The 14,592-nt window shown below is 36.4% G+C and overlaps 1 protein-coding gene across 1 annotated transcript in view; it reads right to left on the bottom strand.

Moving 5' to 3' along the window:
- Positions 1 to 972: 972 nt before the first annotated feature.
- LOC122428657 (lanC-like protein 2) overlaps positions 973 to 14,592 on the bottom strand; it is a 35,667-nt gene continuing 22,047 nt past the window's right edge. Inside the window, exon 2 of the mRNA XM_043448681.1 lies at positions 973 to 2,012. Within this exon, the coding sequence (XP_043304616.1) occupies positions 973 to 2,012 (1,040 nt within the window). The remainder of the gene's footprint in view (positions 2,013 to 14,592) is intronic.

The raw sequence follows: 14,592 nt of genomic DNA, 5'->3' as shown, positions 1-14,592 counted from the left end.
TGTGCCTTGCTCAGAGTTGGAGCAGAGAGAAACTTTACTTAAACGAAATTATATTTTTATTAGTATTGCTTGAGAATGCTTGTTTTCTCATATGCTAATTAGAACAAGTTTGTTTTTTTTTTTTTTTTGACAGTGTAATTTTCTTGGTTAGAACTGTTCCCCATATACATAGATGCAGACTAGTACTTTATGCTTAATACATTTCATCAAATGTGAGATTTCTATCACCTGAATAACAGACAAAAAGAAGGACTATATTCATCCCAAATTTGTACTTTGATAACTCACCAAGTTGTGAAAAAAGTTTAAGTGGAGGAACATGGGAATAATGTATCTGGAATTGTATCCACTGAACTTACAGCACTACGTCATAATGCTGATAAAACTGCGGTGCAGCCTGCTTTAATAACATACACTGAACCGAGGCTTGCAGCCCTCAGTCGCTGCTACTTGATTTACAGCGTGGCCATGAAAAGGCTCCCCCGAATGGCCCTGGTGTCACGGGTCTGCTCCTCAGCGCACAGGCTGCCGTGGGCTGTGAGGAGGGGCTAGAACTTCACACAGCAAGCCTGAGAAAGGGAACCCCAGCAGGGGACAGTGCTGGAACGTGCCCCCTCTGGCTTCTTATAAACACTGAGGGCACCGCACACAAACAGGGGACATTCGACTCTGGTGGACAGGGTCCACCCCGTACTTCAGCAAATGTGTTTCACTGTTTTCATTTTGGAGTGGTCTTTCTCTCACGCTCATCCACAAGGCACACACAGAAAATGCTGAAAGTTTGACCACCGGGACATCACTGTGGAGAATTTTGTTACGTAAGAGACACCACCTGCCTATTTCCTTGTTTGTCAAGACAGAAAACGCCTCACTTTAAACAGTATGTACAGAGAGGTGGGTGCCGTGCGCCCTCATGCACAGCCAGCTCGGGCTCATGGACAGGGAAGGGCTTCTGTTTACAACAACCTACACCTACAGACAGCAAACACCAAGAGACATGCACACACGACGGAGAACTGGACGTGGAGGGTTCACACTGTGCGCCAGCGAGGGGCGCGGTCGCACAATGCTGCTGGGGCGGCCGCCGGGGGCCCCGTGGCACCAGTGCACCAGGCGGTCCGTCTCGTTGCTCAGTGAGGATGGGTAATTCCCAGACCGGAACCTCTTGTGGCGCATATAGTCAATACTAGGCTTCACCATTTCTGTCAAGGTTTCCTGGTCCACTTTTGCTGCTGGCTGCATTAACATGTAGTAGATCCCGGCCATTCCATGGGCTGCTCCAACATACTGCTTCTTGTGCCACTGATACAACAGGGGACAGCGCTCCATCTTCTTCTCTTCCCTGGACAAAGCTTTGCTAGATTCAATGATGGCACTGACTACCTCTTTGATAGCTGACTCACACACAGCGCCTGGACCTATCTCCGTGTTCACGTAGAGTAAGGCATACAGATAACCTGCCCGTCCATAAAGCAGCTCATCAGGAAGGTCTGAATCTCGACAGACGATGGTTCTCTGGAGTTGCAAAAGTTTTGTGATGCATTCCTGGGACTCACAGTCACTTTTGAGTTTATGATACACAACAGCTCCGACGGCCAGGGGCCCAGCATCTCCACAGAGGAAAGTGACCCTTCGGCCACTCAGATTCCGAAGTGTTCTCTTTACATAATCCAGGGATCGAAGCAAATAGGACTGGTCACATGTAACCCGGTATAACTGCAGGTACAGAAGGGCTATGCCTGTCCAACCAGTATAAGCAGAGCAATCATGTGGATCAGCTGTCTTCAGCCCTTCTTCCATTTGCTGTAGAAGATCTTTAATTTTGGTCTGGATCCGTCTTGTGAAGTTATTAATAATCTTCCCATCGCTGTGGAAAGGGAGGCCAAGCTCCTCGGGGGAGAGCGGGGTGCGAGAACATGGCGGTTCTTCGGCCTGCCTCTCAGCGGCGGCCTCGTAATCCGGGAAAGGGTTGGGGAACGCCCCACAAGTTTGTTTTTGATTTGACAATTTAGCTTGGATATATTTTTATGTTTATTTTTCTTATTACTAATGAGTGTGGACATTATTTTATTTACCAGGCATTTGTGATTCTTTTGGGAATGACTTTCTTATATTTAGCCCATGTTGCCATTATGTGATCATTTAAAAATGATTCATTGGGAAGATTAATATAACTTTCTTGTTCTTATTTATCTTTGAAATGTGCATGTTATTCTTCACTATTCTTAGTAGAAGCAGACGTTTCATCAAGAAGACAATATACTCCTTAATTTTCATCTTTCATTATCTCTTATACTGATAATACCAAAAATTGAGACTCTGAGAAATATATTTATATGTATAAAGTTGAATTTCTCTTGAGAGTTAACCAGATCAGCCAAAATGAACATAGATACTGGGCTATTTTAACACGGAGTAAGGAGTTATTTAAATACTTACATTCTTTTTAAAACAACATTAACTTCACAAGTTTGGAAATAGTTATGTACAAGAACAGTAAATAACTACAAACTAATTTTAAGTTAAAGCATTATTTGTCCCTCTCCAGTCATTTTAAGTTTTCTTAAAGGAACAAGTCTTTTAACAAAGGAGGAAGTTGTTGTTCATAAAGAAAATTATTTTTAAATAAAGTTTTTAAAATGTTTCAACAAAAAAATGATGGACAAAACAATTGCATAAAAATTATCTGATGATTACATTTAATGGAACCAATACAAAAAGTGAAACATGTTCTGAGGCCTATATTATCTTACAGATTAATACATTTTTGTGGTACTTTAATTTTGGTGGGTTTTTTTTTGGCTAAAGATCAATCAAGGTTAATGTTTCAAAAAAGTAATGCTATTTAAACATCGGAAATATCTTAAAACAAAATAATTTTGGTCTTGCATATGTATATGTACTTGGGGAGAGGAGCTGCAGGCACAATTTTCTCAATGAGCTGTAACTATGCTTAAAAGAGCCTGTGTGCTATGCTAATTCAAATTTCCTGATAAATACTGGTTTAATATTTTTCCATGTTTTAAAGTTAGTCCAGCAAGAGTGCCAGTACAAACCATGAGATATATTTATTTATTCATTCTTCTCTTTGAGAAGTCTCCTAAACAAGTGTTTTTTTTTGTGTGTGTGTGTGTGTTTGTGTAGTATATGTAATAGTATTTGCAAAAAGAAGTCCTAATATGCTAGGATACTTTTATTGTGGGAAAAATTATATTTTATTGGATTTCTTATCATTATTATGCCACTAGCAATATTTGTGAAAAGCTTTCTCTTTTACTAATTTTGTTCTACATGTTTTGCAGATGCATTTCTTATGTTTTAAAAAGTATATATTAAATATCAATCCTTATTGATATTTTATGAATATATTTTAGAAAGCTCTACTGTCTTATTTTAATTACAAATATCTTCATTAGAGAACTTATAGTGTCTATGGGCAATAGAATATTTTTGGAGAGAGAGAAGATAAACAGCTTAAAAATAAACAATGCCAATGCAGGGATTGAACCATAGTCTCCTGCATTGCAGGCAGATGCTTTACCGTCTGAGACACCAGGGAAGCCCAATAAACAGGTCAATAATAAACAGTTGATTCTCTCATATATAAGGTAGAAAAAAATCATAGGTAATTAATTCTTCTCTGCTAAAATTTATCTATTTATTTATTTATTTTTGATTTCAAGATTTTCTTTTTGGAATTCAGGATAATCCTTCATTCCAATCCCCCACAAGATCCATCTTCTTCAGATCTGGAAATCTTGATAACATAGATTTGAAATGCTCAAACACTCAAGATATTTGGGCATGAAATGACATGCTGCAAAAGTAATTTCCCTAAGAGATCTTTTAACAATGTAATTCATATAATTTTAAAATTTTAGTTTGTAATGTAACTATTTGTTTCAGTATAATAAGAATGTTATAAACTTGAGACCCTAAGACCCTTAGAAGAAGACAGACCCTTAAAAGCTCCTTGACATCAGCCTTGGTAATGATTTTTTGGATCTGACACCAAAAACAAAGGTAACAAAAGCAAAAAACAAATAAGTGTGACTATTTGAAACTAAAGAACTCTGTACAGTAAATAAAACTATTAACAAAATGAAAAGGCAATCTACTGAATGGGAGAAAATATTGAAAATCATTTATATGATAGGGAGTTAATATCCCAAATATATGAAAAATTCATAAAGCTCAATAGCAAAAATAAAAAAATCAGATTAACATAGGGACAGAAGGTCTAAATAGACATTTTTCCAAAGAAGAAGTATAGATGGCCAACAGGTACATGACAAGATCCTCAGCAACAGTAATCATCAGAGAAATGCAAATCAAACCTTCAATGAGACATCACCTCATACCTGTTAGAAAGGTTATTATCAAGAGATAAGACATAACAAACGGTGAAAATGTGGAGAAAATGAACCTTCATACACTGTTAGTGTGAGTGAAACTGTTGTAGCTACTGCGGAAAACATTATGGAGGTTCCCTCCAAATTAAAAGCAGAGCTATAATATAATTCATCAAATTCACTTCTGGGTATTGATCTGAAATAAATAAAGACACTGGCTCAAGAGGATGTATTGTTAATAATGCTGCTATGTTCACTGCAGCATTATTTATAATAGCCATGATGTGGAAACAGCTTAAGTGTACACTGGTGAATGAATGTTTAAAGAAGATGTGGTGTGTGTGTGTATGCGTGTGTATATGTACACACATGGAATGTTATTCAGACATAAAAAGGATAGAAATCTTGCCATTTGTGACAACAGGAATGGAGAGAGGACATCATGCTAAGTGAAATAAGTTGACAAGGACAAAATCCATGTTCTCTCCCTTATATGTTATATCTCAGAAGAAAAAAAAAAAAAAACTCAGCAACTCAAGCTCATAGATAGAGAACAGATTGGTGGTTGCCATAAGCCTAGTATGATGGGGAGTGGGGAAAACGAGCAAAGAGATTGAAAGGTACAAACTTCCAGTGACTACACTTAAAAATACTGCATTGCATATTTGAAAGTTGCTGAGAGAAGAGATCTTACATGTTCTCATCACAAGAAAACAAAAATTTTCTTTGTATGGTGATGAAAGTTAGCTACTTATTGTGATGATTATTTCACAATATACACAAGCATCAAATTATTATGTGTATACCTGTGACCAATATAATGTTATATGTCAATTTTTCCTCAATTATAAAAGGTAGAGGTTAAAATCTACAACAAAAATGTTGCAAAATATTTAACATAAGATAAATTGGACAGCTTAGAAAAAAAAAATCCTTTGAATAATATCTTGATCTCCCAACCAAAAAGCAATGAAGCACAAGAAACTGGACAAAAAGCCAGGCAAACAATCTGGAGAACAGATATCGTGACAAAGTTTTGATATTGCAGCACAATCTTCCTCTCGCTCCTTTCTTGATGTGACAAACATTGGCATTTGATAGGAAAAATCTGGATCTTGGAGCTGAAAGTGTCTATAAGGTAACAATTCCCCAAAACTTGCAATGAGGGCAAGTCACAAGGAATCTAGATGAGATGTAAACTAAGCACTATTTGTAATAGGATGCTCACATCCAAATTCAATTTTCCAGACCTGTTCTGACAAGCAAAGAAAATGGCTGAAGGATTACTTTCCTAGAGCTCTTTGATTTTATCTCAACATTCCAGAATCTCATCAGTTTTAAAATCTTACACAAAGCAGTATCACTTCATTGGTAAGAAAATGGAGCAAGAACAAAGACAAAAGAAAAATTTCTCTGTGACTATTCTTTTTACTTAAGCAATAACATTATTTTCCCCAGGCTCTTATACTTGGAGAAGCTGCACCCTTTCCAATGACTAGGTACATCTCAGAAACATCTGCTCACAAATGCTGGGCTCTTGAAACCACTGGACTATGTTAACCTAAGGGTGGTCTTTCCCCCAAACTTTGAATATTATAGAATTCATGTTAATGAAAAGCATTTTGAAAAAAAAAAAAATGATGTCTACTTATTAGTCATGCAACACTATGGGTTTGTCCACCTGATCACGAAGTCCTTATTTAGTAATGAAGTGCTGATTAACACTGATTAACTGATAGATCACTGATTAAAATGGTTCATTAGGGAAGTAACTTGCATCTTATTAATAAACAACCAAATTATCTTCATCTCACAAACTGTCATTAAATAGTTTAGTCTTAGAAGGAATTGCTCTGTCTTCTTCAAACAGTAATGCTTTATTTCTTAGTATCTCCTTTAACTTCAGAATGCTAGTCTTTTAACAAACTTATGAAATAAAATTCTAAAAAAGCTAAATTAGGTTATTTTTGTCCTCAGGCAAAGTTTTCACCCTTCTGGGGTAAAATTCCATTAAACACTGTACTTAAAAACTCCATGTTAAATGTCCAGGTGATATGCAATAGTCTTTTGTTGTAATGTTAGTGGCTCAGGCATGTCCGACTTTTTTTTTTTTTAATTTATTTTTTATTAGTTGGAGGCTAATAGCTTTACAATATTGTGGTGGTTTTTGTCATACATTGACATGAATCAGCCATGGAGTTACATGTATTCCCCATCCCGATCCCCCTCCCACCTCCCTCTCTACCCGATCCCTCTGGGTCTTCCCAGTGCACCAGGCCCGAGCACTCGTCTCATGCATCCCACCTGGGCTGGTGACCTGTTTCACCCTAGATAATATACATGTTTCGATGCTGTTCTCTCAAAACATCCCACCCTCGCCTTCTCCCACAGAGTCCAAAAGTCTGTTCTGTATTTCTGTGTCTCTTTTTCTGTTTTGCATATAGGGTTATCATTACCATCTTTCTAAATTCCATATATTTGTGTTAGTATACTGTAATGGTCAAGGAAGCTGTGGTACATATACACCATGGAATATTACTCAGCCATTAAAAAGAATTCATTTGAATCAGTTCTAATGAGATGGATGAAACTGGAGCCCATCATACAGAGTGAAGTAAGCCAGAAAGATAAAGACCATGTCCGACTTTTTGTGACTCCATGGACTGTAGACCACCAGGCTCTTCTTTCTGTCCATGGGATTCTCCAAGCAAGAATACTGGAGTGGGTTGCCATTTCCTTCTCCAGAGAATCTTCCTGACCCAGGGACCAAACCCCATCTCCTGCCTTGCAGGCTGGGTCTCCTGCATTGAAGGCAGATTCTTTACCATCTGAGCTACAGGGAAGTCCCTATAGGCAACAGTCTTTAGCCTCTTTAAATTGTGGTTGTGATTGTTATTCTTCCTCCTTCTACCTCTGAAATATGAATATTTCCTCTGGTTCATCTTAAGCTCCTTATTGTTTTCCCTTGGAGATCCCATTTGATACATGCTTAATCTCTACCTAACAACACCCAAATCTTTTCATAGTGCAGTTTCCTTCCCAAATGTCTTCTGTTATCTCTATATATTCATTATTTATTACATTTATTAGATATTCTTCTTTTTCCTATGTATTTTTTTTTCTTCTTTCACCCCAAATTCAATATTGGATAGTAACTGTGGCCTGATAAAAGTTCATTATAGAAAATATATAATTTAAAATATTGGACTGGGGTCTTGAATGTGCCCTGACTGTTTGTGTGACCTTCCTTAGGGTCACTGAATACCTCCCTTATCTCTTGTTGTTCTGTTGTTCAGTCGTGTCTGATCTTTATGGCCCCATGGACTGCTGGACACCAGGCTTCCCTGTTCTTCACTATCCCCTGGAGTTTGCTCAAACTCAGATCCATTGAGTCAATGATGCCATCCAAGCAATTAATCCTCTGTTGCCCCCTTCTCCTCCTGCCCTCAATCTTTCCCAATCTTTCTCTTAACTTTAAAGGAATGCTATTTGGATAAAATTTTGTACATTCCTTTACTCTCCAATGTAATGTCACATGATGATTAAAGCTAGCCATCTATCCCCCGTCCCTTTTGTTTAGATAAATCCTTAATGTAGACCGTAAAGAATCTGCCTGCAATGCAGGAGACCAAGGTTCAATCCTTGCTTCAGGAAGGTCCTCTACAAAAGGAAATAGCAACCCACTACAGTATTCTTGCCTGGAGAATTCCATGGACAGATCAGCCTGATGGGCTACAGTCCATGGGGTCACAAAGAATTGGACATGACTTAACAACTGAACAACAATATCCTCATTCTTCCATTCACCCAGGTTTTTGGAGTCACCTTAAAAATGTCCTAATATTTCAAACTCTAAATCCTGCCAGTCAAAATGCATTGGCAATTTGCACTTTATTTTGATTCTTGCACAATAATATTCCTCAAATACATATCTCCTTATTTTCATTCTATTCTCCATGATCTAGATGTTACTTCCCCAATGACATAATATCAAGAACCAGCCCAACTACTACTGATGTCTATTTTCTATCCTCCCATTCCTTTCCTCTTCTTTATTTAATTGAATATTTTTTCTCCTATTTTCTTTATTTTTTCCCTTTATCCTTACTCTGTTCCAAAAAGGAGATAAGGTGATATAAAAAGAATTTTTTTCCCTCCACAAATGTTAAGAAACCAGCAAGAATAACAATCAAAAGTAGAGTCCAAAAACGTGGTCACAAATGAGGTTCAAGATAATAAACAGATACTGCTTTAAGCTACTAAATATATGGTCCTTTAATAAGCACATGGCAAACAAACAATGCATTCCATTCATTCATTAACACATTGGAACAAATGTTTTACTCTCTGTAAACAAATAATTCTTTAAAGGGGTTAGTGTGTCTACACTTACAAGGTGATAATTGGGAAAACCAGAATTCCACTTGGGTAATATGACTGAGATGAGTGCTCTTTCTCCAAAACACAGCTGCCTCCCTGTACCAGCACTTTCATATTAACGTCTTCCCAACACACTCTTCACTATTTTGTTCATTCCCTGATCACTCACAACACAAAGACCATACAAGGCCCCTTTGGCTCTACTGTCTGTAGCCAGCCTCATTACTCATTCCTTTCTAACACAAATGTCTCCCATCACTGTCACCTATTTACTGTCCGCTGTATCTGCTAGTCTAATACCCACATGCAAGTCATTTTTCACGGCCCCCCTTAGGCATTCTTAATCATTCATATTAGAATTATTCTCTTCATTCTTAAAAATTCTGATTAAATTTTTGTGTTAGTTTAAAGCTTAGCAATTTTTTTCTCCCATGAAATCAGGAATTTGCCACCATCAAACAAATGCATAGTTTACATGTTTACCTTTTTCATTGTTTTTCTTCTCCTCATAAGGCTCATAAAGAGAGGGATGTTTACGTTTGATTCACTAGGGCATCCTTATCACTTAGAATAGTTCCTGGCACAGAGGAGGAGCTCAGAAAGTATTTGCTGAATAAATACTTACTATCAGTGTCACTTATTTAGTATTGAATTTATGAAGATATAATTAATCTCATGCTAACTTACAGTTATTTAAATTATGAACATGCATATTATGATCTCATCTGGAGTGAAGACCAAGAACCAGAGCTCATTGCAGTGCATTCTCGGATTGAGGCCAGTGTTGACCAAGTAATACAACAAAAATCCTTGGACTGAATAGAAAGAAAAAATTGGATATTGCTTTTTTGTATGATAACTGTAGGTAGTGTTATATATCCAGCATGTCATATCCTTAAAAGTTGTATTCAAATAAATTATATTTCTAATGATTTAGATTATCATTTTGAATGTAATTCTTTGCATTTTATTCATTTTCTATGTGCAGTAGCTTTTAACATTTTGACTTTGGTGGCTTAACCACCTAGTTCTCATTTTTGGTTAGGTAATTAAACAGTCTGCAAAATAAAAATTAAACTCTTTCAATATTAATTGTGGTAAATTTTTGCAAGAGAATAATTTTGTAAAAGCATGTTTTTAGTGATCAGAAACTCATCATAACTTATCTGCTCAGATATTTAGATATTTTTCGTGTATTCATGTGCTTTAAAACAAGCAACACCTCTTTGGAATACATATAATTAGTGCTCTTTCATTATGTCACTTCAAAACATGTCAGATTTAAAAAAAATAATGCATACATCTTTACAAGACTGAAAATACACTACTTGTTTGTTATTAACATTCTTCATTGTGATGTTATTTAAAAGAGGGTAAATACACATAGAACTCACTCTAACTTCTCTATAAAAATTATTACCAGGAGCTAAATAAATGGTTAGAGCCAAAGATGATGAAGGAATTTTTGATTTCTAATTAGTTAATAGATTTCAAAGTAGGTGGCAAATAAAATCCATTAGTAGGTGTTCTTATCAGTGAACATATCTGTAGGGTATCTTCCACATCATAGTCTGTCAATAAATGAAGAGAGCTGAAAATTTTCGTTAAATAGAAAATAAGCACTTTAAAAAGGATGCTTATATAAGTTATTTTCAAGGATGAACACAGTAGGAAAGAAAAATACCAAAGCTGAGACTAATTTGTTGCAAGAACCTCAACTATATCTTCTATTACAAGCAAAAATCTGCAAGTTCAATTTGATATAAAGGATTCCATTCTTGGCATCCCAAGGGGAAAAAATAGTTTACTAAATAATCTCTTGCAAAGAACTCAGATATGTTGTTCTATAATAAATATGAATGACAATATAAATGTAACATATATACAATGAACACCATATACAACACTAATATTTTAAAATTCAGTAATTAAATTAGTGCAATTCCTTCGTACCAGAAGTTTAAAAGCCTTCTCCCACAATTTTAATGTAGAGAGATGTAGCTTCATTGTATTGATTCAGATTTCTCATAAATTCATCATAAAAGTTCATCCACAAATCATGTCAATAATTATTCAATTTTAAGTGTGATTACAGAGCTCACAATTTGAATCCAAAGTGTGATACTGAGACAAGAGAGCTAATAATATGTTTTCTCATCATCTGCACAAATCACGACTTTATTACCTGAAATAGGTAGTTCAGTTCAGTCATTTGGTTGTGTCTGATTCTTTGCAACCCCATGGTTTGCAGCATGCCAGGCTTCCCTGTCCATCACCAACTCCCAGAGCTTGCTCAAACTCATGTCAGTCAAGTCAGTGATGCAATCCAAACACATATGTGTTTATTATGTAAATGTTATGTTAATATACAGCTATACAAAATATATAATAATATAGGAGGTATGGCAAATATATAAAATTCACGTACGTAACTTTTACATATGTGTGTATATATACACATGCTGTTGCTCAGTTGCTCAGTTATATCTGACTCTTTGTGACCCTTTGGGCTGTAGTCCACCAGGCTCCTCTGTCCATGGGAGTTTTCAGCAATAAATGCTGGAGTGGGTGGCCTTTTACTCCTCCAGGGGACCTTCCCAACTCAGGAATCAAGCTTCACATCTCCTGTGCCACCTGCCTTGCAGGTGGATTCTTTACCCAGAGAGCTATACATACACATAAAACAAAAGTCTATTATTTAGTATCAGAAGTTTATCTTTCAGGTACCAAATGGGATATCTTAACCATAACTTTCTTTATGGTAGTCTGAAACTCTTCTTTTATGATGTGCATTTAAAAATTTTTTTAATTTTATATTGGAGTATATTTAATTTACAATGCTGTGTTAGTTTCAGCATAACATACTAAATCACAGCAAAGTTATTTATACATGTTCATGCTATCTATTCTTTTTCAGATTCTTTTCCCATATAGGATATTAGAGTATTGAGTATAGCTCCCTATGCTATAAAACTCTTCTAATGAGCACTAAATGGTACCAGGAAATCTAGCATATGATTTTGTTCATTTACATTTTCCTATTGTGTACCTTTAAAGGGTGAATATGGCAACCCATTTTAGCTGGCATCTCTGAGAGGTTGAGGTGCATTCTTTTGGAGGATGTAGCTGCTTTTTAATTAGTTTCTAAAATATTTCATTTTTAATCCATGTTTTCTGACAAAGTCCTATTCTGTTTTAAAGCAAAATCCAAGAAATCTGATTTTCAAAAACTTGAAAGGGAAGAGTCGGCTAAAATATACTTCTCTTATGGATCTCCATGACACAGAATTTACCTGACTGTTTAGAGAATATTTTTTTGCTCATCTAGACATCTTGAATCCTAGTGCAAGAATAGGGACTCATTTCTGTTCCGCCTGGTGTTCAAGAGGAAGAGGAGAATTTTCATAGGGGAAAATATATTTGTGTGTGTTTGTGTGTACCTACACACACATGCACACATACACAAGTACCCACATGTGTGGGCACACAGAAAATAAGCAGACCAGTACCCTGATAATTGGAATTAAAATTCCAGAAGAAATAATAATATAGAGGAACTTAACAGAGAATTGAGATAAGGGAAATTATAGACAGTAAATAATCAAAAGGAAAAGAGAAGGATTTCAAAAGAAACTTCAAAGACTAATTAAAATCACCCAGATACAGATAAACCAGACCTTCAAGCAGAACCATGTAATGCATTAAGGATACAGACAGTTAGAGGAAGAAGACTAGATGTAATCTTAGCACAAAAGAAACAAGCCTCAATATACAGAAGGAAATTGATTTCACATCAAGGGAGGGACTAGGGTTCTTTCTTTGGCCTGTAAATGGAAAAGATGCACAGAGAGGAGCTTCAATTTAGAACAACAGTGGCTATGTTTGGAGATGTGCAAGACGCAAGTTTGAAGATGTTTGACCAAGAAATGAATTGAGAAAATATTAGACTTTAGGAAGTAAAACATCCCGCCGTCTCTAAAGACATATGAAAGAGAAAAACCATTTAACCTGCTTACACATTCCAGCATACCAAAAGATGTGTCTGTTAGGGCAGATTTTCCACTATGTCTTAGAAAACAAAGACAGAATTGCAGAGAACAGAAAATGACCCCACAGGCCAAATATTTAGATTCAGTCCGGAAGGCCTGAAGGATGCTTATTTAGATATAACTGCCAACAGCTTGGAACACACTTCCACACACACACAGACACACACATGAAAGTAGGCCAGTAGAATTAAGTTTCATGAGCAAGAAATAATAGAGGTTTATATTGTTTTGATCATGTTATAATAGTAACTAAAATTACTATCTCCAAAGCTATGAAACATATATATATATCAAGAAGAAATCAAAGTAAAGCAATGGTTGGGAAAAAAGATGCTTAGCTCTCCTTTCAAGATGTCCTGGTGGCAGGATATACTTAAAATCATATGAAGAAGGCAGTCAAGGGAAGAAGTAAAACCAGAGGCTTTAAAAAGAAAGGTAGATATTCCCAGCTGTAGAAGTGTTCAGTGAAACATGTAGTTGGAAAAAATAATCAAAGGTGAAGTGAAGCAGAAACAACAGAAATGAAAGTACAAAGTAAAGACGTTTATATTGACAGAGATAAGAAAAGAAGAAAGAAGTCAGTTAAACTCAAGCTTCTAAATTCTAAAGTTTATTTTCTCATTCAACGATCACTTATTACAAGCCTACTGTGTGTTGCATACTATAATATGAAGTTTTGAACATGAATAGACTACTGTTCCAGTTCTCAAAATGTTCACAATATTTTGGGATTATCTTCCCAAAGACTATAACCAGAATGCAGTATTTATCATCATTGATCCTCATTGGAGGGAATCAGGTCTTATAATATTTTAATGTTCTTCCCCTGTAGTACTATGCTAGTGAGCACATATTAAGAATTCATATAGGCTTTATAGTCTGTTTATTAAAAAGAGCATATGCTCTGACAATAGACAAATGATTATTCCTGGCAGAGTTAAATGAATTCTTATTAAAGTGTGAGCTCATAATAAGTTTTCAGAAAATGCTAGCTATTTTTATGTTTCTTTAATTCTCAGACAACCATAGGAGGTGGGCAGTATTATTATCCCCATCCTAAAGAAAGGATAGAAAATATGAAGAGAGATTAAGAAATCTAATCATCATTACAAAGCAAAGCCAATAATTGGCAGAACCAGTACTCCAATCCAAGGGCTGTCTGCCCTCAAAACCTGAACTTTAACATCATACTGTAATTGTTTTTCAAAGTAGTTTACACAAAAAGTTTGACCTCAAGGCACAAAGTCCTCAACAGATATTAGCTGCTACTACTGTTAATATGAAATTCGGTCAAGTCATTGATGACATCATTTCTCAGTTTGAGTACCTCTAATTGTTAAACAGTGTGGGAGATCTGGGTTCCATCCCTGTGTCAGTAAGATCCCCTGGAGAAGGAAATGTCAACCCACTCCAGTATTCTTGCCTGGAGAATCCCATGGACGGAGGAGCCTAGCAGGCTACAGTCCATGGGGTCACAAAGAGTCGGACACGACTGAGCGACTTCCCTTCACTTCACTTCACTTCATTGTTAGACACAGCCTGCTGTCAGGACTGGCCTTCTTTTGATACCATAAACACACCATGTCCAGTTCTATCTGAAGCCCTTTGTGCTTACAGTTCCCACTGATGCTTCTTTTAAATACTGATCTTCCATGGGTGAATCTCTCCTGAGATTTAGGTCTAAACTCCCTTCTGAAATGCTTCTCCTGAGCACCCACCCTGGTTCCACACAAGCCCGCCTCATGTGCAGTCCCTTGACATTAGCCACATAGCTCTGAGTGCTCATCACTCTCTCATTTGTTTGTTTTTAA

The sequence above is a fragment of the Cervus canadensis genome, chromosome 27 (assembly GCF_019320065.1).
Source record: "Cervus canadensis isolate Bull #8, Minnesota chromosome 27, ASM1932006v1, whole genome shotgun sequence".
Lineage (NCBI taxonomy): Eukaryota > Metazoa > Chordata > Mammalia > Artiodactyla > Cervidae > Cervus > Cervus canadensis.
Note: the sequence above shows the minus strand (reverse complement) of the source record. Positions and strands in the feature narration are given on the sequence as shown.